This window comes from Cydia splendana, chromosome 17 (genome assembly GCF_910591565.1).
Source record: "Cydia splendana chromosome 17, ilCydSple1.2, whole genome shotgun sequence".
Taxonomy (NCBI): domain Eukaryota; kingdom Metazoa; phylum Arthropoda; class Insecta; order Lepidoptera; family Tortricidae; genus Cydia; species Cydia splendana.
The window spans coordinates 10,801,494-10,829,491 of record NC_085976.1 but is presented as its reverse complement, the minus strand read 5'-3'; the positions used below and the strand labels follow the sequence as shown (position 1 = coordinate 10,829,491).

The 27,998-nt window shown below is 39.0% G+C and overlaps 1 protein-coding gene and 1 long non-coding RNA gene across 2 annotated transcripts in view; one reads left to right on the top strand and one right to left on the bottom strand.

Annotated features, from left to right (window-relative positions):
* Window positions 1-398: 398 nt before the first annotated feature.
* Window positions 399-1,923, top strand: LOC134798771 (uncharacterized). The gene is made up of 2 exons (XR_010145269.1): window positions 399-1,456; window positions 1,839-1,923. It is a non-coding gene; the product is annotated as an uncharacterized LOC134798771 (long non-coding RNA).
* A 1,340-nt stretch (window positions 1,924-3,263) lies between these two features.
* LOC134798769 (T-complex protein 1 subunit gamma) overlaps window positions 3,264-27,998 on the bottom strand; it is a 29,454-nt gene continuing 4,719 nt past the window's right edge. The window contains exons 7-12 of the mRNA XM_063771146.1: window positions 21,047-21,201; window positions 19,453-19,621; window positions 18,600-18,692; window positions 15,628-15,742; window positions 11,564-11,739; window positions 3,264-3,427 (exon numbers count right to left, since the gene is read on the bottom strand). Of these exons, the coding sequence (XP_063627216.1) occupies window positions 3,296-3,427; window positions 11,564-11,739; window positions 15,628-15,742; window positions 18,600-18,692; window positions 19,453-19,621; window positions 21,047-21,201 (840 nt within the window). The 3' untranslated portion in view covers window positions 3,264-3,295. The remainder of the gene's footprint in view (window positions 3,428-11,563; window positions 11,740-15,627; window positions 15,743-18,599; window positions 18,693-19,452; window positions 19,622-21,046; window positions 21,202-27,998) is intronic.

Sequence of the window (27,998 nt, the reverse complement as noted above, 5' to 3'; positions counted from 1 at the left end):
CACGCATGCGTGGCGTCGCCAATCTGCAAGTCCGACCTATGGCTGAAATTATTTGAGACCAACCGTGCTTTAGTAAAGTGTCGTTGCAATTTGATTCTTCTTGCCTAAAATTAGGGTTGATATTTGAATGGACAAGTTAGTAATGATAATCTCGAATACGAGCATTGATCTCTGCGATTAGTGCCACAATATTGCTCATTTAGACGATGCGAGAACTCGCATGCGAGTTTCATTACATTACGGGTTTTGATCGGTCGGTTGAATTGGACGTAACCAACAGTCCGCAATGTAACTAAATTCGCATGCGAGTTCGCGCGCCGTCTAAATCAGCCTTAACACTCAATCTGATTCTGTATATGTCCTTGTCTCTCTCTGAATGTTCTGGGTGGATAGAGATGATGAGGGCTTATTATCAAAGATACGAGGATATAAAAGAAACATCACAACTAATTATTAGTACATTTATAAAACATTTAATACTATTGCTGTATCATTTTCGTCGTAACGAACATAAATGCATTCTCGACATTAAGTGTGACCATTAACAACAAAATAAAGTAAAACTAGCGTTTCATACGAGGAAATAAAATGTTCCTCTCGAACTGTGATACATAAGGCATTTTAGCATTAAAAGAAAGCTATAAGACTTAAATAAGACGTACCGAGATACAAACTGAATATTTATTACAACGAATAATGATGTAGTGACAATGGGGGTATTACTGCAATGTTCTGCCATATAGTAAACCATAGAGTAACTTATACATACTGTGCCTTAAACTGTTTTTTGACAAGTTTTCACAGACAATAAATGACATTGATGCATCAAGGCGGTTTGTTAACGTGGGCCTACCGGGAAAAGCGAAAATTTTAATTTAGTTTTCTGCCTCTTTATCGCTCGAATAAGCAAGAGAGGTTAGATAACGAAATTTCGATTTTCTTGTTTCGCGGTAGACCCCCAGATTGTGACGGATAGTGGTAGTGGCGCCTCCTACGCAGAGTTACGCGTAATATTCCCTATTTAATTAGGTCTAAATACATTTAGTCTACGAGTATTTCCTGTCTTTGCCAACCATCAAACTTGAATCATTTTAAAAGAAGACAAAAAAGTATTTTCACCCAACACTACAAATTCTAATATTCGAAATGTTTTGACAGACGACTTAGCGAGTAAGTAATAAATATCCACCTTAGGGTGGTATTCCACCCGTCCAATTTCTTTGTCCAATGTGTCTCACTCTCTCAGTAAGCAAAATGTGAACCAAAATAAAAATTGAACAAAGAAATTGGATAGATGGAATACCACCCATAGATACTCTCACCGTAGGACTGGTTATGTTGCCAGTGTCAAAAATGGAACTTTATGGACTGCCATATTAATAGTTGTTGGATGAGTGATATGAAATGACGAAGGGCCTCCTGCCCTCCCACACCGGCAATACAACTAGCACTCCTTGTTCTCAATAAAACACGTAAAGTGTCATTCTATGGAACTAGCTAACTATGTAAACAAAAGTCACTAGTAAATTCATCATTCAATTTGGGAGAGGATCGTGCGGCCAAAAGAGCTTATCTGGGGCGACCAACTGGGAGACGTCCGGTCGGAAGGCCTAGGTACCGATGGATCGACGAGGTCCAGAAAGACCTGTGTGGCGTACAAGCGGCTGAATGGCGTCAGATCGCACAGGATAGGAACGAATGGCGAAATCTAGTGTCGGAGGCCAAGATCCACTTCGGGTCGCTGAGCCAGCGAAGTAGTAGTAGTAGTAGTAGTAGTAGTAGTAGTAAATTCATCATGCAATACGGCGGTTTGTTTACATAGTTAGCAAGTTCCATAGAATAACACTTTAGAGCACACGGCGACTTACAGCAAACCATTAAGTAGCTCGTTTTGAAAACGCTCTATTGCTTTTTTTTACCAGTGTCAGTAGAAAAGGAAGATCACAAATACAACGCTGCAAAAATGCGCCGTGTGCGACAGTGTACTTGACAAAAACGTTCATTATTGAACACTGATGACCTGCATCATGTCGCATAATTGCACGGAAACCGTTTTAAACCAGATCAAATAATGTATAATAGTTATTTACGTTACAAGTGCCGAAAAAGAGAAAATTCGAAACGAGTGGCGATAAATCGACACGAGTTGCGAATTACCTATTCGCACGTGTATCGTACAACGTTTTACAGTCCCTTATAACCCTATATTATATGGCCCTTTAAACTTTTGACATACGCACGGAAAGTGCTCTTTCCCGCACTAGTGATGGAAAGTAGCACCATATGTAAAACTATTTACGACATACTGTGTAAAATGCACACTGATGTTCTTTTGGTTTATTTGGAGGTATACAATACTGTTATAATAACATCAGCTTTTCCGACATGGAATTTGATAAAAACAATGCTGAAAGTGACTATTGACTTCTAGCGATATCTATATATCTATAAATGACCGTGTAAAAGCCTTAAGCATATTTGTGTAAAAAAATATCCGCAATCTCGGTACATTTGATTAATTTAAGATTATAGTAAGTATTTAGTCACATAAGAATACTAAGATTAAGCGTCCGTTATGTCACTAAACAATTTAATATTATACATTTCTTCGGTGCTCGCGATAATGGTTAGTAACCACTGGTTAATGGGGTTGGCAACTGTCAAAGCGCCATCGTAGCTTGCCCCTTGTTCTATGAGATTTGGCTTAAAGAGCTAGCATCCAGGGTATAAACAAAAAATTGACACAATTCTAGGGATTGACAGGGCAGTGATGGCTATGATGGCGCCATCTGCTAAAAACTTCCACGGCCAACCCCATTGCAGAATCTTCCGTAGATGTGATATGAATGAACAGAAAGTCTAGCACACAGATCGTATTAAATTTCGCTTGATTCATTCATTTGACGCCATAGTAAAATACTTAGTATCTCAAGCAAATATCCAGGCAAACTCAAGTGTTCTAGTCCTAAGCGAAGAGGAAGGAAAAGATTTGCCGCTTCAAACAATTCCATGAGAGTTACTCGTTAAATTTATTTCACAGAAAAGTGATAGACTAGACCTTCAGAATGTCCCAACACTAATGCTCTAGTTTCCTAGGATAGCGGTGCCGTCATATAGCGGCCGTCTCGATACAAATACTACGACATCCATATTTAGCCGTATTATTTAGTATGGAGACGGCCGCTATATGACGGCACCGCTATCCTAGGAAAACCGATCTTAACCGGTGCAATTGGCCAAACCCCAGCACCGAAGAGATGAGCTAGCTAAGCGTAAACTTGTGTTTGTTCGTGTTTTATTCGGCGCCGGCAGCCATGGCGGCGGGTGCGGGCGGCGCGGCGGGGTCGTTGGCCTTCTTCTTCGAGCCCGACACGATGTCGTCGATCCGCAGCAGCAGGATGGCCGTCTCCACCGCCGTCTTGTACACCTGGAGGAAGATATGACGCGTAAGGGTGGTATTCCATCTGTCCAATATATTGGTCCAATGTCATTGCGTCTCACTCTCTCATTAAGCAAAATGTGAGACTTAATACACATTGGACAGGTGGAATACCATCATAAGGAAGAGAATGTTAAATATGTCGCAAATGCGATGTCGTATCGTATGTCGTGGATTCGAAAACCTTAATTGAATACGTACGAGTATGAGACAGCCTCAAAGTTGCATCTATACATTTTCTCGGCACCACCACCACCAGATACTTGCTTAATGCTGCCAGCGTAAATTTAGTCGGAGCAGTGGGGAGACACTCCTGCCTTCGGGCATTCTCGGCTTTGTTCGGCTCAGCATTGCTCCGCGCAATTATTATCTCCCTTTACGTGCACGACCAGATAAAGAAATGACTTGAATTTTGACAACCATTAACCCTTTACCGCATGGATTTTTTATTCTCCCCGGATTAAATATATGTAATAATAGTACATTACTACAGAGGCCGGGACGAAAGGGGTTGCCGGCCGAAGACATATAGACGGCCGAGCGAAGCGAGGCCGGATAGGTCTGAGCGCGGGCAACCCCATTTCCCGCCGAGGTATGTATAGTGCTTTTCTCAAACATGCAATGAAATATAATAAATAAAATAAAAAATCCACGAAACCCAAGTTTTATTTATAGAAAAAACTAAAAGTAAACTACACCTAAAATATAACCAACACGTACCTATATCATTATCACGCGTATGTTTTACACGAGTCGTGTATTTTTACTACCCGTATATTTTCATGTTTCTTTGATTTTTTCGCCTTGTATCCGTCTGACTGTCGTTTTCGTCACATAAATTTACATAGTCTTTCATGTTGATATCATGTTTCACATACATCGTTGCTTTATGCATGGAGTAAATAAGTATAATTTCCACAGTGTTGACGAATTTGTAGTTACATTCATTTAAAATATGCCACAAAACTGTTTCTAATAAACTGTAAGCCATTTTTCTTAGTTTCTCAAATAATAAAATTGCCATAAGCAACCATATACATACTTCGTCTTTGACTTGGCGGCAGAGGCAGCAAGTTATTAAAATCAATTCTGCTTACGCTGCCAATTCCAACATCTACGATTACAATTAATATTAATTTCATTATTTCGTCGGAACTCATATTAAAGTACGACGCACCATAAATCCAATAAAACAGAATGAATATTTTTCAACTTTACCTCCATAACAATTTAAAAAATATAACTACGCGTGTTTGAGTAGACCTTTTTACCGCTAACGTTTAGATGAAATATTTTAAATCTTTTTATTTGTGTAGTTAAATTTATAATTTAAAATTATAAAATTATAGAATGTATTATTTATTAAGTTCATGTTGATTTTATACAAATAAAACTGCAAATTATAGCAAACATTGTTTTTTTTTTTTATAGGCGTAGTGGCAGTGTCATTACGAACCATAAAGCAAATACTGCCTCTAGTTTTTTTTATGGATGAATGCCACGATGCTGTGTCACAAATATCTGTGAAATGAAAATTAAAAAAGAGGACTTTGCCGGCCTAGGCCTGCAAGATGTGTATGAAATTCCATTAACGACCTTTTGTCCTAGCCGCACCTGAAACGTCATACTTCGCAGCCTATTATAAGGAACATAACATCAATATTTCATTGCATGTTTGAGAAAAACACTATAAATGTAACATAAAAAAAATTGTGAAAAAAAAATATATTCGACCCAATTAAAAATAATAGTAAATAACAATTTGTTCCCAATTTGCAACTTTATGTATTAGTGGCTAAGCGGAGCCCAATTATTAAACTGGTCAAATTTGGAACTTTATGTAATATATGTATGGAAATGTAGGTTTAAGAAAAATCACTTCGATATTCAAAAACTATTTATTATATTTATGCTTTTGGTAAGGTTTAGGCTATGGTAGCCACTTACCACCATACGGAACGTATGCTTGTTTGTCATTGACGTACTAAAATAACTTGATCGTTATTGGTTATTCACTCACAAGCATTTGGTAGCTGTAGCTACCAGCTGTCACCGGTTATCTACAGATAAAATAATGATAATCAGTAGTTCAAATGTAAATAATAAGTAGTAAACTTGATCTTAATTTTGTTATTAAATAAATAGTAGGCACGAAATTTCCCTTTTAAGTATATTTTATGTATGTACGAACATACATATTACAATTTCGGTAGAATATTTTTGCCGTAGGGCAGTTTTAACAATGCGGCTATACGTACCTACCTTAATAAAAATAAAATAAAGAAGTAGCTTGCCTGAGACTGAGTGCATAATGTTCCATAATTGTCAAACTGATAAAAAAACCACTAATGAATAATGTTCCATATTAGTCCAATTCTTCTAGCTTGTAACGCATGGTGTTCCATTTCAGGAACAAATTTTCACGACATCATACATAGTAATTTGAATATAAATGCTTGCATGTTTTACCGTAAAATCTCGCGGCATCTATTTTTCTAATACCTAACGCTGGAAATTTATTTTTCACCTCAGCAGCTCGAACAAGGGTACTTTGCTTCTTAAAAACAGTGAGCAAAATACGATTTTGCTCACTGAGTGAGACAAAATGACATTCAAGTTACCTTTATAGTCAAATGTCATTTCAACATGCGGGGTCTACTACAAGTTCGATATACTTGGGTTCTATTATCTCTGTCTCTCTAGGTATGTTCTCACTGCTTAGGGTGAAAATTTTTGTGTACTACACGAGATCAAAGTTATCAAACTTTGATCTCTTGTTGTACAAATAACTATTTTCTACTAGTCGCCAGTAATTCTTGAATTAAGATTTCTTATACCAAACTGCAATTGGGTATTTTTAATGTATGGGCCCCCAACTCAACTATAATATTCACATCGATACAGTTTAGTCAACTATAATGAAATGGACCAATCACATCTCGCCGCGATCAAGAGGACGAACCAAAACCATAGCTCAAATTAATTATTTTAGGTTGTGTAGTAGAAACAATTGGTTCATAAGTCAGAAACGCGCATGTGACACCCTTAATATAGCAACATCCATAGACTACGAAAACCACTTAGTGTGTGTGATCCTCCACAGCCGGACCACCTCGCCTGATTGCGCTCAGTTTTTAATGGCGAAATGTACCTCTAATGTACTTCATGTACCTCGTCGGAAATTGAACGTACCTCTGTAGTTTGGCAGATATATGCGTTTAAAAGGGGTCCGGCTGGGGAGTAAAATCTGCAGCCGGACCACGCCTGGATCTGATGACATCTGTTATTTTGAGATATAATTTAAAAAACAGATGAATGTACCTGTTACGTACCTCTGAATAAATCGTTTTTTTATTTAAAAAATGGTCTCATAAATGAATTTTCATACATTTCATTTTTTGAGTATACGCGTAAGCGCCTGTCAAAAAATAATAGCAACATAGTAGAAAACAAATGTATTCAATTCGAGCAAGTCATCTAACGTGTCAACTAGATACAAATGTGGGTGGTTATAGGGAGTATTCAAGGGTCCAACGTTTTCTGTTCTCTTTCACGGCGCAGCAACTAGTATCATTTCTCTCTCCTCGCTCTTTTAAAAATGCCGCTTGTCAAAAAAGGACAACCATACTGTTGACAAGATGAACTTCAAATCAAGTGTTGCCTTTCTTGATGCGCCCAGGCTGTATATGTGTGCGTAAAAGCGTATATGTGTGCTCTTTTAGGGATGTGAAAAGTCGATTTTAATCATGTTATATATCGATAAACGCTACACAGCGGAACGAAATAGCGATTAATTGAAGCTTCAATATCTTCGTTGAACATAAACATAATTGAAATGCTAATGGATAATGAATATATTATAATATAATTCAATTATTGCGGAACACCTATTTTAGGAGGTATTTATGTATTTTAATTAAATATCTGAACTTTCCGTTGGTTCCCTGCTGGGGCGTGACTATAAAATTGTGATCTGATAACCACAATAAAGAATAAAAGCGTTTTTGTTCATTTTAGGTATCGTTAAGCCTTTGAAGTAAAATTAAAATTGCAAGAAATGTCGATAGTTTATCGATATGACTTTATCGACATGGCTACAGCAAGGTGGGACTCATTGTTAATCGTACACTAAACAAAAGTGGCAACAGTGACAGCTCGCTGAGACACCGTCTCTAAATATTATAAGTCTATGGGAGTATTTAAAACCGACACGAGTTGCGAATTACCTTTTCGCACGTGTATTGTACAACGTTTTACAGTACACAGTTGAAATTCTCAGAGATGTTGCCGCTATAACAACAAATACTAAAAAATAATAAAATAAATATTTACGAGGGGCTCCCATACAACAAACGTGATTTATTTTGCCGTTTTGTGCGTAATATATACATAAATATTAGGTATACGGACATTCTTATAGTAGACCAGCCAGCGAAAGAAAAGTCTTCTAGAAATCGATTTTCTCTCATGTCGTCCAGGATATGGGTGAATATGGTATCGATACATTCAGTGTAATGCCTTGAATCCAAATATATGAGATGACAAGCGCGAAAGTGGTGGGGATAGTTTCTGTGACGTCATAATTTTGGCAGTATAAACTTTTTTTTAATTTTCGTTTAAACATACCATGTGGGGTACCAAATGAAGGGGCTTTGTGAGTAGATCACAAATATGTAACATACTGTAACATTTTCAATACTTGGTCTAACAAATTATTAGAAAACGTTCAAAAATTGCACAATCCACAGTTGACTTCGAACTGCTATAAATTGAAAATGGCTGAATGGATTTGTCCAAAATACATATACCAAGTGACTGTGAATATCCTTTACATAATGTTAAAAAATGATTAACCAGATATATCAAAAAATAAAAAAGTACATCAAGTTGAAAAAAAGTATAATTAACCGTTACATTAAACTGCAACTATTATTAAGGGGCTACCCGAGGTTTTCATCAAATTTTGACAAGTTTTGAAATCGTATCTCCTTTTTTTGCACTACAGATAGAATTACAAGACAAACGGTTATCGGTTTTTCAATCTTTTATCTCCGGTCTTGTCCACCGGATTTTGAAAGAAATAAATATTTTATTTTTTATGAATTTTCTAAACATTGTCTAAAAAAACACTTTTTTCGTATCTAATTTGCAGTGAAGGATCTGACATGTACGAAATCTACGTATTTGGGTTCGTCTTTGACGTGTCGAAAAATGTGTCCAGGGTTTTAATTTTAAACTAATTAACACAAAAGTTATGGCTAGGAAACCAGTTTTTTAGCCAAAAATTGTTCAACTTTAATGCCAAATATCTCGAAGACAATGAACTTTCAAGTAAACATGGGATACTATAGATAGTGCTTAAAGCCGTTGCTGTTAATATAATAAGCTACAAAAAACATTAGAAAACTAAGGGATTCAGATCGAAGGTCAGTGGCGTGGAGTAGCCCCTTAAAACAACCCGACTGTTGAAATATATTTTTGTAGTGGTCTTTTCACTAGCTTTCATTTGGTACCCATATTGCTGCAGTAAGAAAACAAAAATCTCCCCCCCCCCCTCCATTTTTCATTTGCGGGCTTTTTTTTCAAAATGTATATAGCCTGTGTGACTACCATAATTCTGACGAATTCAACCACCCCTCATATATCAAAAATCGTCCAGCCGTTTGGGGTGTAGGGCTTGTCAAATAAAAAGACATATATACACAGGCTAATCAGGCTATATACATTTTGAAAATGACGCCCGCAAACTGGTAACAGTTTGGCGATATTATAAATTTTGTTTGTGAGAATGTACCTTTTGTGTAAATAAATTTTAAAAAAATTAAAAAATGGAGGGGGGTTTGTTTTTTTTCTTACTATAGCAATATGGGTACCAAATGAAAGCTAGTAAAAAGACCACAACAAAAATATATGTCAATATTGGGTTTTTTTGTTTGTTTTAATAATAGTTGCAGTGTAATGTAACAGAAACCTATACTTTTTTTTTCAACTTGATGTACTTTTCTTATGTTGTTATATATCTGGTTAATTATTTTTTAACATTATGTAAAGGAAATTCACAATCACTTGGTATGTATTTTGGACTAATCCATTCAGCCATTTTCAGTTTATAGCAGTTCGAAGTCAACTGTGGATTGTGAAATTTTTGAACGTTTTCAAATATTTTTTTAGACCAAGTATTGAAAATGTTACAGTATGTTATATATTTGTGATCTACTCACAAAGCCCCTTCATATGGTACCCCACATGGTATGTTTAAACGAAAATAAAAAAAGTTTGTACTGCCGACTTTATGACGTCACAGCAACTATCCCCACCACTTGCGCGCTTGTCATCTCATATATTTGGGTTCAAGGCATTACACTGAATGCATCGATATCATATTCACCCATATCCAGGACGACATGAGCGAAAATCGATTTCTAGAAGACTTTTCTTTCGCTGGCTGGTCTACCATAAGAATGTCCGTATACCTAATATTTATGTATATATTACGCACAAAACGGCAAAATAAATCACGTTTGTTGTATGGGAGCCCCTCGTAAATATTTAATTTATTATTTTTTAGTATTTGTTGTTATAGCGGCAACATCTCTGAGAATTTCAACTGTGACTGTAAAACGTTGTACAATACACGTGCGAAAAGGTAATTCGCAACTCGTGTCGGTTTTAAATACTCCCTATAACCACCCACATTTGTATCTAGTTGACACGTTAGATGACTTGCCCGAATTGAATACATTTGTTTTCTACTATGTTGCTATTATTTTTTGACAGGCGCTTACGCGTATACTCAAAAAATGAAATGTATGAAAATTCATTTATGAGACCATTTTTTAAATAAAAAAACGATTTATTCAGAGGTACGTAACAGGTACATTCATCTGTTATTTAAATTATATCTCAAAATAACAGATATCATCGGATCCAGGCGTTGTCCGGCTGCAGATTTTACTCCCCAGCCGGACCCCTTTTAAACGCATATATCTGCCAAACTACAGAGGTACGTTCAATTTCCGACGAGGTACATGAAGTACATTAGAGGTACATTTCGCCATTAAAAACTGAGCGCAATCAGGCGAGGTGGTCCGGCTGTGGAGGATCACACACTTAGGGCCAGTTGCACCAACCACATTTGACAGACTGATCAACGTAAGCCGGCGCCCCCCGGCACTTTACTATGAAACTTTCCATACATAAAAATTTAGCGAACTCTTTAACGATACGAACAGTTTGGTGCAACCGACCCTTAGTGTTGCTTGTTAGTCTCCATAGGCTACGGTGGCCAAAATCGAGAAAACAACTGTCTAAAAATTGAATTTAGCGCGGAGCAAGTACCAGGGCCTCATGAGTTACGAGAAGGTGTCGTTGACCAACCCGCCGTAGGGCGCGGGGCGCGGCACCCGAGTCGCGTACCAGTATGAAGGTATCGCGACTGTTCGCGAATCTTAGCTGTATACTTTTGGTTTGGTTTGTTTGTATGATTCTACTAGTTTAAAGTATTATTTCTCAAAAATGGACGGCAAAGTCGACTTTGCCTGAAAAACTCTCTATTATATCACGATTGTATAAAATACTATAATGCACTAAAAATGACAACGAAAACCTAATTACAAAGTAGTCAATCACACTTGCATGTAAAATTGCCGGACGTCGGTGGAAATGATAACGTCATATGGACCACAAACTAGTTAGAAGCTGTATCGAGTACAGAAAACGTTCAGTAGTATTCATAGTTTCTAGCTCCTTACAAGTTCAGTAAAACAGATGACGCTTATATCAATCCACGAGGATAATATCATAACGTTCCAAATTTGGACCCATATGCGGTAAAGGGTTAACCGATAGGGATAGTGTCATACATTAGAAAGGGACAGCATGATTCGTCCCTGAATCGCGGTAAAGCTATTATCCTATTTTCAAGACTCGGTTTTGTAGGAAGTGTCCTTTCTGTACGGTAGTACTATTATTTATTTTGTGGTTGGAGCGCTTTTATCCGTGGCCCTTGGGGTCGAGGGAGTTACTAAATCGATTTACAACGGCCACATTTCTTAGGTAAGGTCGTCCAGAAGGTGGCTACAGGGTGTGAGCACAATTACCCGTGGTTTCCAAACTGTGTCTTACCTGCAGTTTGACGGCCAGAGGCTCCCAGATGCCCTTAGCGGCCATGTCTACAATGGCTCCAGTTTCCCCGTCGATGCCGGCCGCGCTGCCGCCGGCGGCGTGCTGCGCGCGCAGCGCGGTCAGCGTGCGGATGGTGTTGGCGCCGCAGTTCTGAGCGAGCGTGCGAGGGATGATCTCTGGAATTTCAAAAAATAATGTAACTATATTTTATCAAAGGACTGTCTCATTTCAATCATAGACAGAGAGAATCATACTATCATTGTCTTATAAACTGAAATAAATCTTATGTATTATATATTTGTCTTACACTAGTACCCAAAAGAAAAGGATGAGTATAATTTTCCTGGTTCTTACTGACTGACAAGTAGGTTTGACCAACTATAACAACTATTGAACCGTAAATTAGCAACAGATTTTTATGGAAGCTGTTCATCGGTGATAATTCGTAATAAAATACATAGTTGACATAGATGTTTAATGAAGCTTTCTGAAACTCTGGTCTTTGTCAATAGTCGGGTCCACACGGAGCGAGCATACGCGCGAGGCAATTTCCTCGCGCATAAAACGGCCAATGCAGACGTGCCTCGGCCGAAGTGTGTGGACCCGGCTAATGGGTAACGGGAGTCATTCAAAAACAATCACGACAACATCTTAGCGTTGTTCCGGCTCACCGGAGTCCGGGGTCTGTTTAGCGACTAATCCCAATGGCCCAGCCACTAGTTTTTGTGAAGGCAGTTCTACCTTTTTCACTTATTTTGCTTTTTACCAGCACGATGTACGTGTGAGCAAGGAGCAATATGCGTTACTTATCTTCATATTTATGCCGGATTTACATCTATTCGTGTTATCAGTGCTGGTTCGATACGTGCTGTAGTTTTGTCTGTCGTGCCATCACAGATTATAGTTCGTTTTTTTAGCATTAGAAAAAGACTACGCGATTTTGACGTGTCTTTTAATTGAAAAACGCTTTTTAAAAATCAGTAATTATCATATATATAAAATTGAAAAACCAGAACGGGATAAAAAACGAGGGAAGAAGCGAGATGGCGCCTTACAAATTTCTAAAAAAGTTTTTGACACGTTTCTCAAATACGACGCACGTATGATAAGAAAAAACTGTTCTAATCTATTATCTAAGTATGAGAATATAACTAGAGCATAAAAACTATCGCTTTCGATGCGTATTTAATTTACAATAAGCAAAAGAAATTTTCATAACATTCTTCATTTTACGACTATCGGCTATTTTCGGAAACTCTCGGTTGGTTTCGTTTCGAACTTCAAATAACCAAAATTATGTTTGTTATGTTGGTATGCAGTGATTTCGGCCTTTTTTACTCGAAGTAAAATAAAAAGTGCTGTCAACCTCAACCTTTTACCTTAGTTTATGCCCATACGAGTGACATGCCATATAATGACTGATAATGACTTATCAATATCAATAGTAATTTGTATTTTGTTGTTTTAAATTTCTTTTTGAGTTATGTTATTCAGATTTACTTTCACAGCTTCGGCAAACAAATTCGTCCAGGGACCGGGCTGCCGAGATGGGCCAAAAATACAAAGTTGATAGCAAGTTATAATGTAGGTAGATAAAATTTAAGTGCATGTTCAGATATTTTTGAGCGAAACGACCTGGTGAAAATAAGCAAACGTACAGTCAGCAGTCGGCCAAATATCGTAATATAACTCTGTTGCTATAGAAATAAGGATGTGTTCCGATATACTGGCGGAATACTGAGAGACAAAAGTGGCTAAGCTTACATTGGCTCGGACATTTAGAGAGAATGGGAGAGGATCGTGCCGTGACGAGAGCGTACTTGGGACAACGAAATGGGAGACGCCCAATTGGACGTCATAGGTACCTACCGCTGGAACGACGTAGTTGCTCGAGATCTGCTTATCCTCGGCCATGGGGACTGGCGAGAGCTATCGCAAGACCGAGAAACATGGTGTGTTTTGTTTTGTCTTTTCTCGGAGGCCAGGATTCACATAACCGTAGTCTATGATCTTTTATATGAAGATGTGTTATACACGTTCCAAAATTGAAGCACTCACCTCGTGTCATGTGTACGAGTTTGTCTCAGTCTGCCTGACGCAAGCGCGAAGTGTACACCGGTTAATACTTTTCCACAAATAACGTGTATTAAGCAACAAAATGCCGACCTGCGTTATGTTGAAATGCTCAAATTATCCACGGAAGCGCAAAAAAATTGACGGCGTCACATATCATTCGTAAGTAAAAGCTGAAATAATCCGTTTTTCTTCGGTTTAATCTTGAAAGAAATAAAGCTGGCCGCCATTTTCGCCGGCTGACAGAAAGAGATAAGTTTATGTTCTTATCAGCGAGAATGACAAGGACGCGCCAACTGCGTACATAGATTATCATAGCAGAGGCGTCATGGTAAGTTGCATTCATTGTTTGGTGCTTGTCGTACAAATAAGAGAAATAAATTTCAACTTTAATATTAAAGTTTTTAACTTGCACGTATTTTTTCTTGTAATTAATTACAACAATTGGAAAATTAAAGATTATTATTGTCCGGGTCGCGTCAATTAAGTAAATAGGTATATTGCTGTTTATACAAAGATTACTACAAAATTAGTATTTTTTTTTAGGCATTTCATTTTCTCACACAATAACAATTAAGTATTATAACATAAAATTGTTAGTAAAACAAAAGGTTTTGTTGTTATTGAATTTGCTTTTTTTAACTCGGTTTCGTGGAAAGGAATATAGTTTATTTACATAGTTATATATTTTTACCGCTTTATTTACATTTGCGTATGAACTGTGCTAGTACCAGTATATATCACTTGATCAAAGGGAAGGTGAATGTTATTAATAGTATTCACGAAATAGGTAGAATCCAGTACATATAAAATATAAAAATACGGGGTGAAATTTTAACCAATTTTTTTTGTTACAAAAGTAACAATGATAAGTATAATATAATATCTTTTATTTACATAACTAAATGTAAAAACTTTTTACTTCGGTAGCGAGTACAGAACTGCACTAAAATGATTTGCACCCTCTGTCAAACATCTTATTCTTTGATATTTTTTTTCTTAATAAGTTTTACGGTTCGCGCCATCTCCACTATTTGCCGTCGTGTTATGGTGGTATCACTGATTTACCAAATTCACGCGCAAGTGACAAACACTAGCCGTCTCTTTTTTACTTAGGTATTCTTTTAATTGTGCCGTCTCTTTTACGCATTTGCGTATGAAGTTGTAAACAAATTGTAACTGATGCTGCCGTGACGTTGGCAGCATTGGTTGGCATCATTTTTTTCGCTTGATATGTTAGTGTATGGCATATCTACATATAAAAGATCATAGACCGTAGTAAGTAATGTTAGTATTCAGAAAGGGAAATGGGGAATACGTACGTTTGTACCAAAAGGCGATTTATGGGCGGTGGTCGTCCATATTCGTCTTAAGGCGGATATTAATCTAATTAACGTTTTTGCAATTAGGCTTATAAAAATAAATAATAATTTTATGTTGAAACGAGTTTTAAATAAATAACTACGTAGATGAAAAAGTATAATTTTGCCTTTTATCAAATAACATAATTTTTTTCAGATATTTTGCGTATTAAGTTATCCAAATAACGGGTACAAATAAGAAATCCCTATCACCGTTATGAACCCTGGCAGGGTTGACACACTCTTTATTTCATTTACGCGAGCGGAGCTGCGGGCCCGTCTAGTTACTTATGAAAGCAAAAGAATGTAAATAATCGTATATGATTCATAATTGTTACATATTTGCGGTGACTTATTTTTCACAAGTGTTTTTCAATAAAAAGACACGTCAAGATTTTTTACCTTTTTTCTAATGCTAACAACAACGAACTATAGTTTAGGTGAGAACAATTTTTTTTTACAAGCCCATGTGAGTGTCCCATTTCTGGGCAAAGGCCTCCCCTCTCCCTTTCCAATCCTCCCTGTGCTGAGCAAGATCCCGCCAATCCCGCTGGAAAGCATCCAGGTCGTCCCGCCATCTCTTTCTCGGTCTGCCTCTGCCTCGACTACCCTTAATGAAAGTGTCATTACCTAGCGCCTGTGCCACGGCGCGGTAGGGCGTGTTGTGCGCGGCGTTGGCGGCCAGCGCCTGCGACACCGCCATCTCCACCGCGCCGCCGCCCGCCACCAGCCGCGGGCTCAGCACCTGCAACACAAACATACCGCCCTTCAACAACCTGCTCTATTTAAAAACCTAAAAACAACTACATACACTATAGCAGCGGTCTGCAACAGGCGGCCCGCGAGCCAACCTGGCTATTCTGTATGTAATATTGTCAAACGACAATGTCTGATAAAGTCACACATACTAACAAAGTGCGGGCCGCGTCAATTTCGTTAAATACTATGTAGCCCTTGGCTGCTAAAAGGTTGCCGATCGTTGCTAGAGTACCCACCCGCGTGCACTCGTGAGAGAGACATCATACATAATGCGATCAAAAACATGTTCTTACATTGTTGACAACGTAGGTACCAAAAATACGTAATTATGTCAGGTTCATTCCTGCTGGTGAACTTTGATGAGGAACAACGAGACGAGTATCGTCTTGACGTGACACTTACCTACTAATTTAAGTAGGCAAGTTGAGAATTTAAATTACACTGGCATGAACAAACAATAATAACGCTTTCTCTATTACTCCTATTAGAAGATCCATAAGGTCACACCGTTTTAACCTGGCATTATCCTCCCCTTAACCTTGTCGTCTCTGTACAATACCTGTTTTTAGACTTAACGGCCCCCAACTCCCTCCGCCACGATATCGCGTTGACAAAAAGTTACTTCCGCCACAGAATAACTAATCGTACTACCGTACAGAAAATTCACTCCTTCACAAAAGTCAGATTTAGGTATAAAATTATACCTATACTCGCCGCCTGCAACAAAATTGAAACTTATAACCGCGCACGAACGGTAAATCTTCTTTGCGCGAGCGCCACGTGACACGACTATCGTGCGGTCGAGCGGCAGCCCGCTGCCATACACCTGCCGGCCCGAGCGGCGCGCCGGCCAAATGTACCTGGGTAATTCTTATTCTTATGCATTTTTTGTGTAACACGTAAGAATAACATGTATTTTTGTGAAAATAAGTAAACTCTATATCAATATACTTAGCAATTTACCTCTAGTTTTAGGTCAACCTAAATTTATTGTCCTAAGAGTATTAGAAACAAATAAAAAAAAATACAAGTGCGAAATGTCACGGACCGTGTAGTGTGACTTCCCCAGATTTTGTGATATTTGATATTTTTTGAAAAAATATGAAGTGATTTTGCAATAATTTATATCAAATATAAAACACTAATCCTTGTTCTACAAGACTGTTTAAAAATTGTATGGATTTATAACGATTTTATATAATTTTAAACAACATACATTTTGTGATTAGTTTTCGCGTCACCACCGCGCGTGGTAATATAAACATGCGGTACTCGGTAGAAAATTATCTTTACTACTTGCAGCCTTATTAAAGCTTTTTTAGAATAGCAACACTGTGTTGTTGTCAGGTTTACAAATGGTTGAAGGGAGAAGTTTTGTCGAAAATTGTTTGTGTTCATTTGAAAAAACGGTCAACCTTAACGCATCACCGCCGTGTTAGAGTTTTGAAAGTAAGTTGCAGTTTCACGTTATTGTTTGTAACAGGGATGTAACGGATGTGGTTTTATCAGAACCGAAAACGGAAACAGATGTTTTCAATTTAGTTTAACGGAACCGAAAACGGAAACAAAACCCAAAACGGAAACGGAACCGAAAACGGAACCGGAACCAGAATCGGAGCCTGCCGTTGCCGTGCGTTTTCCCCTTTCTAGAATAAACCTTCAGACAAAGTTTACACTTAGCCGTGTCCCCACTAACTTCATCAAAATAGTTCCAAATCGAACTTGATTTCGGCTTCATTCGGCTTTTTTTTACACACTAACATTCACCACACACTACACACAGTCAGTAGTCAGTACACAACAGAACACATACGATTTTAATTTTAATAACACTAATAAAACAAAGTATACAAACAAACAACAAATTAGCGTAGCACGTGGCAAGCGGGGCGATGAGCGAATGACTGGTATGAACCTGTTTGTTTTTGATGTACGCCGCCGCCGCGCGAAGCATTGACATCCGTTATAACTTCCGTTTCAAACATAACGGAACCGGAACAGAAACGGATGTGTAATACCAAACGGAAGTTCCGCCTTAACGGAAACGGAACCGGAGCTCCGTAACATCCCTGGTTTGTAACATTAGATATACCTCATACATTGCAGATTAAGCTAATTATTTAACATTTGCAAAATCAAAGGAAATGTTTATGTAATATCGAACATGTTCCAAATTATCACGACCGTGGCCTCAAAAAGCTGTCACCGCCACGGACTTTTGAGTCCACGTTCGTGACATATAGACACGTGGTCGTGTCATTCTTAATTCGTTTGATTAATTTAGAGGCCCATGCAACTCTTCAGAAATGCATTTTTATTAGCTACAGATCATTTGCTATTATTGCCCGACTGCCAAAGCAAAAAAATGTTTTTCGCTTGTATGTATGTATGATGTGTATCGAATTCTTTGTCACGCTCTACAGCCTTTATAGTTTGACGGATTTCAACGTCTGAGCTGTCATTAGGTTTGTCGTAGTCATAGGAAAGACTTAGGCTATGTTAAAATAACTATATAAATCAAAATAGCCGAGATGGCCACCAAAATGCCGAAATGTCACGACTGAGGGACACTTTGTCACAACCGTGTTTATGTACTCATTTTATTTACCTTTCCTGAGGGTATTAAGCTTGACCATATGAATCAAAAAATTGCTTTTTGTGTGTACTTTTGATATATGTAATAATATGTGAAAAATAAAAACATTTATGAAAAAAAACAAATTTTTTGGACACAATTTAAGAATCACCCACCTAAACTGCGTAGTGACACCCCCCTGCTTCCGCATCCCACTGTTCCAATACAATTGACCCATAAGAATCTAATTAACGTGCAAATAGTTTACCAAATTCTTAGCGACATGAAGAGCGTCCTGGAGGTTCCTCTCGATTTCATTCAACACGTCCTTGGAAGCACCGCGGAGGAGGATCGTGCACGCCTGTAAATTCCATAATGTTCAAAGGTTAATAACATTTCGCTAGAGGACAGTAGTAGTTGACAGTACAAATGTTCATAGAGTTAGACCAAGAAATGTCTGCAGCGATTTTGATAGCCCACGCAGTGCAAGTGTTATTAATACGTCATAATTTCATACGAGTTTGACGGTTAAAGTAACACTTGCCCTGCGTGGGCTATCAAAATCTCTGCAGACTTTTCTTGGTCTAACTATATCATAATAAAAGATATCAAACCAACACTAGTCCAGAACATCTACAGCATTGAAAACATCTACAGAAAAGTGGCGCTGTCTTGTGTCGGAGGCCAAGTCTCATTTTGGGTCGCTGAGCCAACAGAGTAAGTAAATATGTAGATGTTATGAATAGATGTGTGAAGTTGCTAGTCACGCGAGTTCGTTTTAATACATTAGGTACAGAAAGAGATGAGTAGTATCTTGTGCGTGAATGTACGGTTACCAGTGTGCAATGTAATGATTGTGGCCCTCTCTTTTATTATTTTCATCTAGATATGCAAGAGAGGTTGTCCGTAATGAAAAGAATCTTCAACGTTTCATGTCTAAAAATCGCATACATGACGTCCTATTTTATTTGGGCTAACCTCTTCAAGATTACCTTGGGGTTAATGCACTCCGAGATGAACACGAAGTAGTCATCCCCAATCTTGATGACCTCGAACTAGCTTGTCGCGGTGCCGACGTCGCTCCTTTAGTGCTCCGAGCCCACCCGCTCTACATGACTTACCTTGGGGTTCTTGCACTCTGTGATGAAAGAGAAGTAGTCGTCGCCGATCTTCTTGACTTCGAACTTGCCGGCGGCGGTGCCCACGTCGGACTCGCGCAGCTCCTCGGTGCGGTTCACGATGGTGGCGCCGCACGCGCGGGCCAGACGGTTGTTGTCCGTCTTGCGCAATCTGCACATATCATATTCAACTTAAACCACCAATACTCAAACCTTCAATTTAAAATACACTAAAAATTTCTTGACTGTACCTTACCGTAGAATGTAGATTAAGGAAAACTGTAGATATAGTATAAAAAAATGTATTCTGAAATAAGGCTATAAATAAATAAATAAATAAAAATTCTTGACACCTAGCTCAAAATTCTAAATAAAATAAAAAAATTACACTTCCATTGTGTTTGAGTTAGCGTTGTTCATAACTATTCCAAATTTCAAATCGATAGCTTCAGTAGTTCTCGAGATATTTAGCAATGTGACAGACAGACAGACAGAGTCACACCAACAGGGTTCCTTTTTGTACCTTTTTGGTACGGAACCCTAAAAAATGGTGAATAATGTGTTTGACTGCATCTGCATCCGCAACAACCCAGAGCGAGAATTGAGACGCCTCTCTCGCAAGCACCTTCCCAGTTGCCCAAGAAACAACTCGGCTTCAAACCCCCAACCCATGGTTACCACCAACAATAGAACAAATAAAAAAAAGTTCGCAAGTCGTACATCTACTTTCGAATATAAGGGTGGTATTCCACCTGACCAATTTCTTTTTCCAACGTGCATTGCGTCTCACTCTCTTATTAAAGCATTCACTGCCAGAGGGCGTGGCCTAGGAACAAACTTGTATGACGGTGGTCGCACATGTGCGTCGGGGGCAGTGAATGTGTTAAGCAAAATGTGACGCAAATACACATTGGATCAAGATATTGGAGAAATGGAATACCATCCTTAGACACGATTTTATTAGTGATACTCGGCGGTCTCCCATCTTCCTTAAGTACCTTTTACAAAAATATGCAGTGTTGATGTTGATGTTAATGGTTTACAAATTAAGAATCAATGTGCCTGATTTATGACGGTGATGGCGGTGATGCCGGCCTTGACCAGGTAGTGCTGCGCCAGGACGGAGACGCCCTTCTCCGTGAACACGATGTCGGGCTTCAGCGCGATGATGTCCTCGCACTGCTACTAGACAGCTGTTAGTTACCTGCGGATGGCGGTGATGCCGGCCTTGACCAGGTAGTGCTGCGTCAGGTCGGACACGCCCTTCTCCGTGAACACGATGTCGGGCTTCAGCGCGATATGTCCTCGCCCTGCTACTAGACAGCTGAGTTACCTACGGACGGCGGTGATGCCGGCCTTGACCAGGTAGTGCTGCGCCAGGTCGGACACGCCCTTCTCCGTGAACACGATGTCGGGCTTCAGCGCGATGATGTCCTCGCCCTGCTACTAGACAGCTGTTAGTTACCTGCGGATGGCGGTGATGCCGGCCTTGACCAGGTAGTGCTGCGCCAGGTCGGACACGCCCTTCTCCGTGAACACGATGTCGGGCTTCAGCGCGATGATGTCCTCGCCCTGCTACTAGACAGCTGTTAGTTACCTGCGGATGGCGGTGATGCCGGCCTTGACAAGGTAGTGCTGCGCCAGGTCGGACACGCCCTTCTCCGTGAACACGATGTCGGGCTTCAGCGCGATGATGTCCTCGCACTGGCGCTGCACGTGCTCCTCTTCCAGTTGGAGTAGCTTTGTGAAGTCCTGAATACAGAATATGCCTGTGTTAGCATTTTAAGTACAAATCAATTTAGGAAGGCACTAAATTGAGTGAGCTTTTGTTCAGCCTTTTCCTCAATGCTAAGATTATGTCATGTTTAAAATGGCATCGACAGTTCTATGTACCACCTTCGGGCAACCTATCTTCCCCTACAAATCATTCTGCCATTTTTTGATGGTGAAACATGCACACAGTCGCACTTCTCACTACTACATACAAAATCCAATTTGTGATGACGACACAAATACATAGAAAATGACACACGTCAAAGATAAATCTTGCACACCTCAATCTCTTTTTGTGTATGGACGAGTCACAACACGCACCGCCATAGGTATAATTGTGCTTATGCTTCAGCAGAGGGTTAAAAGTATGAATGCCGTCTCCCTTACCGGGTGTTGCTCGAAGGTCTAAACACTTCCGATTATTGTTTGTTATGTGTGTGGCAGTTTACTCAGACCATTCACACCAGTTTAGAATTATCCTAGAGGATATTTATTAGGCATGAAAAATGGAGCAAGATCGTAACGGATTGGTACCCAAGAGGGTGCACATGGAGCCAGATGAGACCTCGAACAAGATGGGAGGATGAGCTCAAACTCACAGCGGGCCCGTACTGGAGAAGAGTGGCCCACAACAGACCCCAATGGAAAGAGCTAGAGGAGGCCTTTGCCAAATGGTACACTGAGCTTAGAGACATACTCTAAATCAGAATAAAAGGGCTTAATAGATAGATAGATAGATAGATTTATTGATTTGCCTTTAACATATTAATGAAGTGCCGCATCTCTATCTATTGTTCTTTAAATACTCATGCTTTGGAGTTCTTTTTAATGTAATAATGTAATAATCCTTTATTTCAGACAGTAGATTGCATTATTTTCTACAGTTCTTGCGTTTTTTTTTTCTGTCTGTGTGCCATTTATTGGCAAAAGGCCTCCTCCAACCTCCTCCAACCTTCTCCATTCCTCTCTATCCTTGGCAACTCTCGTCCATGTGGTTCCTGCTGTGGCTTTGATGTCGTCCACCCATCTTCTAAATGGTCTACCTCTTTTCCTTTTCTTATGGCCTGTGAACCAGTTCATTATCGATTTCGACCATTTTTCTTTGCCTCTGATTGTATGTCCTGACCATTTCCATTTTAACTTTTTTATTGTTTTTGTGACATCTTTTGTTTTGGTGATCTTCTTTATGGATTTTATTCTTATTTTATCCGATAGTCTTTTCCCCAGCATACTTCTTTCCATGGAGTTTTGGCAAGTTTCTAGCTTTCTAATGTGTGTTTTAGTGAGAGCCCAGGTTTGGCAGCCGTAAGTAAGTATAGGAAGTATGCTGGTATCAAAGAGTTTCCGCTTGATAGTTACATTGATATCTTTATTTTTCATTATTTCCTTTAGGCTCCAATATGTCTTCCAAGCATTTCCAATACGTCTATCTATTTCTTTTGAGGTTGGATCTACCGGAGAGATTATCTGGCCTAAATAGATGTACTCATTGACGTAATCAATTGGGTTATTATTGATGAGAATAGGTTTTTGCTTGTCGTTAGTCATAGCCTTGGTCTTTAGTGTGTTCATAACCAATCCCACCTTCCCACTTTCTCTAACTAGGTCATTCAGCATTGTTTGCAATTCCTCACTTGATGATGAGAGTATGATCAGGTCATCCGCAAATCTCAAATGTGAAAGGTTTTCACCGTTAATAGATAGTCCACATTTCAGTGTTGGCCGAACGTTAATGCAATTGACCATTAAAAATTAACCATTGAAAAGGTTAATTGCCATTAACCATTAACCATTGAAGGGAAATTAATTATCAATTGCATTGATCATCAATTTGCATTAATATTAATTTATTTCGAACCACTAACAATTAAAAAGAATTAATGGTTATTGCTTTACAAACCATTAAAAATTAAATCAATTTTGAATGAAAATTAAAAATGTGATTGATAATTAACAATTAACAAGAATAAACATCGTAATTTTTGTCTCTGTATTTTTATGCAGGGTTTTCCCATATGTTCCCCGCGAAGACAAATGGGAATTCACCCATTATTGGTAATTATTGGTAATAATGGGTGCTTATTGGTGTATTCCCATTTGTCCCCGATTCGCGTGACCTACGCCATGCATGAAGCTGGGACAAATGGGAATGTTTTATGTGAATGAATATGAACGGCGGGGAACAAAAGGGATACACCCGATATTAGTGTTCCCATTTGTCTCCGCTCCAATGAGATGGGGAAAAATGGAAATATTTCTGTGCAGCTTCTTTTCCCATATGTTTCTATACACTCATTATAGGTGTATTCCTATTTGTCCCTGCCATATGTGAGTTGGAGACAAATGGGAAACGGGGACAAATGGGATTTATATGCAGAGCCTATTCCATCTGTTCCAGGTGGGAACAAATGAGAAAACATCGGAAAATGAAGTGTTCCCATTTGTCCCCACCTTATTTGTGTGGAGACAAATGGGAAACGGGGACAAATGGGATTTATATACAGAGCCTATTCCATCTGTTCCAGGTGGGAACAAATGGGAAAACATCAGAAAATGATGTGTTCCTATTTGTTCCCACCTTATTGGTGTGGAGACAAATGGGAAACGGGGTAAATGGGATTTATTTGCAGCGTCTATTCCATCTGTTCCAGGTGGGAAAAAATGGGAAAACATGGGAAAATGATGTGTTCACATTTGTCTCCACACCAATAAGGTGGGGATAAATGGGAATGTTTTATGTGAATGAATATGAACGGCGGGGAACAAAAGGGAGACACCCGATATTAGTGTTCCCATTTGTCTCCGCTCCAATGAGATGGGGAAAAATGGAAATATTTCTGTGCAGCTTCTTTTCCCATATGTTTCTATACACTCATTTAAAGGTGTATTCCTATTTGTCCCTGCCATATGTGAGTTGGAGACAAATGGGAAACGGGGACAAATGGGATTTATATGCAGAGCCTATTCCATCTGTTCCAGGTGCGAACAAATGAGAAAACATCGGAAAATGAAGTGTTCCCATTTGTCCCCAACGTATTGGTGTGGAGACAAATGGGAAACGGGGACAAATGGGATTTATATGCAGAGCCTATTCCATCTGTTCCAGGTTGGAACAAATGGGAAAACATCAGAAAATGATGTGTTCCTATTTGTTCCCACCTTATTGGTGTGGAGACAAATGGGAAACGGAGTAAATGGGATTTATATGCAGCGTCTATTCCATCTGTTCCAGGTGGGAAAAAATGGGAAAACATGGGAAAATGATGTGTTCACATTTGTCTCCACACCAATAAGGTGGGGATAAATGGGAATGTTTTATATGAATGAATATGAACGGCGGGGAACAAAAGGGATACACCCGATATTAGTGTTCCCATTTGGCTCCGCTCCAATGAGATGGGGAAAAATGAAAATATTATGCGTCTTTTCCCATATACACCCGTCCCCCCGTATCCCGTATACACTCATTATAGGTGTATTCCTATTTGACCCTGCCATATGTGAGTTGGAGACAAATGGGAAACGGGGACAAATGGGATTTCTTATGCAGAGCCTATTCCATCTGTTCCAGTTGGGAACAAATGGGAAAACATCAGAAAATGATGTGTTCCCATTTGTCCCCACCTTATTGGTGTAGAGACAAATGGGAAACGGGGACAAATGGGATTTATATGCAGCGTCTATTCCATCTGTTCCAGGTGGGAACAAATGGGAAAACATCGGAAAATGATGTGTTCCCATTTGTCTCCACACCAATAAGGTGGGGACACACGGGAAATATTTATATGCAGTCTTTTCCTATATGTTCCCCGAGGGGACAAATGGGAATACACTCATTATTGGTTATAATGGGTGCATTGTTGGCGTATTCCCACTTATCCCCTATCCACGTGTCCTACGCGATACATGAGAGAAGGGACAAATGGGAACACATCATTTTCCCATTTTTTCCCACCTGGAACAGATGGAATAGACGCTGCATATAAATCCCATTTGTCCCCGTTTCCCATTTGTCTCCACACTAATAAGGTGGGGACAAATGGGAACACTTCATTTTGCGATGTTTTCTCATTTGTTCCCACCTGGAACAGATGGAATAGGCTCTGCATATAAATCCCATTTGTCCCCGTTTCCCATTTATCTCCAACTCACATATGGCAGGGACAAATAGGAATACACCTATAATGAGTGTATAGAAACATATGGGAAAAGAAGCTGCACATAAATATTTCCATTTTTCCCCATCTCATTGGAGCGGAGACAAATGGGAACACTAATATCGGGTGTATCCCTTTTTTTCCCCGCCGTTCATATTCATTCATATAAAACATTCCCATTTGTCCCAGCTTCATGCATGGCGTAGGTCACGCGAATCGGGAACAAATGGGAAAACATCGGAAAATGATGTATTCCCATTTGTCCCTTCTCATGTATGGCGTAGGACACATGCATAGGGGACAAGTGGGAATACACCAATAATGCACCCATTATAACCAATAATGGGTGTATTCCCATTTGTCCCCGCGGGGAACATGTAAGAAAAGACTGCATATAAATATTTCCCATTTGTCCCCACCTTATTGGTGTGGAGACAAATGGGAACACATCATTTTCCGATGTTTTCCCATTTGTTCCCACCTAGAACAGATGGAATAGACGCCTCATATTAATCCCATTTGTTCCCGTTTAGGATTTGTCTCCACACCAATAAGGGGGGGACAAATGGGAACACATAATTTTCTGACGTATGTCCATTTGTTCCCACCTGGAAAAGATGGAATAGGCTCTGCATATAAATCCCATTTGTCCCCGTTTCCCATTTGTCTCCAACTCACATATGGCAGGGACAAATAGGAATACACCTATAATGAGTGTATAGAAACATGGGAAAAGACGCTGCATAGAAATATTTTCATTTTTCCCCATCTCATTGGAGCGGAGACAAATGGGAACACTAATATCGGGCGTATCCCTTTTGTTTCCCGCCGTTCATATTCATTCGTATAAAACATTCCCATTTGTCCCCACCTTATTGGTGTGGAGACAAATGTGAACACATCATTTTCCCATGTTTTCCCATTTTTTCCCACCTGGAACAGATGGAATAGACGCTGCATATAAATCCCATTTGTCCCCGTTACCCATTTGTCTCCACACCAATAAGGTGGGGACAAATGGGAACACATCATTTTCTGATGTTTTCCCATTTGTTCCCACCTGGAACAGATGGAATAGGTTCTGCATATAAATCCCATTTGTCCCCGTTTCCCATTTGTCTCCAACTCACATATGGCAGCGACAAATAGGAATACACCTATAATGAGTGTATAGAAACATATAGTGTAGAGTCTCATGTTAAAATATGTATCACGATCTGATAATTCACTGAAGCTTGTATTAATGGTTATTTTTATTTATAATTTTAATAGTTCCAAGCAAAAGTAACATTAATTATTAGTTTATGAAATAAATTATTTAATTCCATTAAACGTTAATGCAGATTGACAATCAATGTAATTAAACGTCTCAAACTTCAATTCTAACTAATTTTAATTATATTGATGCGTAATGCAATTGATTAATTGCGGAATTAATGGTTAATGCAATTGATTAATTGTTAATTAGAATTAACCATTACGGCCAACACTGCCACATTTCTCCCAGTCTAATTGGCGAAAGACTTCTTTTAGGACGGCTGTGAAGAGTTTCGGCGATAGTGGGTCCCCCTGACGTACGCCTCTTTCTATTCTGATCTCTTTGCCTTCCTGCTCTAGTTTTATTGTGGCCTTGCTGTTGTTGTAAATGTTTTTTAGTATTCTGATGTATTTATTTTCGATACCTTGGTTTTTGAGTGCCTGCCAGATACTCTCGTGCTCTATTGTATCGAAAGCTTTACTGTAATCCACGAAGCAGCAGTAGAATGTTATGTTGTATTCCTTGCCTTTTTCGAACAATTGTTTGATGACATGTATGTGGTCCACAGTCGAGTACCCGCTCCTGAAGCCCGCTTGCTCTCTTGGTTGACTTTCCTCTAGCTTATTGGTTATTCTTTGGAGTATAACTTTAGCGAAGATTTTATATATATTCGAGGATAGGCTTATAGGTCTATAATTGTTGATGTTATTTTTATCACCTTTTTTGTGTAGAAGTATTATAGATGATGTTGTCCATTGGCAAGGGATTATCTCGTTTTGTAAGATTTCATTGAAGAGGTGTTTTAGAATTGGTATTAGGAGTTTTTTATTTAGGATGAGGAACTCGTTACTTATGCCATCTGATCCTGAAGCTGTTTCTGTTTTTTGAGTTTTCACAGCCTTTTCTATTTCTTCATATAGTATTTCTGGTACTTTGCTGTCTCCTGATAGGGTTGTTGTCTGTGTAGTACTTTCACTTGAATATAATTCTCTGAAAAATTCAGTGGCTATTGATATTATTTCTGGGCGTCGCTTTTCGCATTTACGATTTTTATTTATTAAGTTTGGTATCCAGTCTCGTTTTTCCAAAAGTATTTTTGCTGCTTTTTTAGTGCCTCCTGTTCTTTGTATGCACATTTCCAGCTGTCTCAGTCTGTATCTCTGACGGTCTTTTCTCATCTGTGTTCTAATTTTCTTGCTTATTTCGGCTATTTCTTTTCTTGTAGTTTTTGTCTTTTCAGGGTTGGATATAAGGTCTGCTCTATTTCTTATCAGTTCTTTAGTCTCGGTTGCCATCCATTTTTGCCTGTCGCCTTTGTTTTCTAGTTTATCTTTTTTATTGCTGTAGAGAAGTTCTTGGAA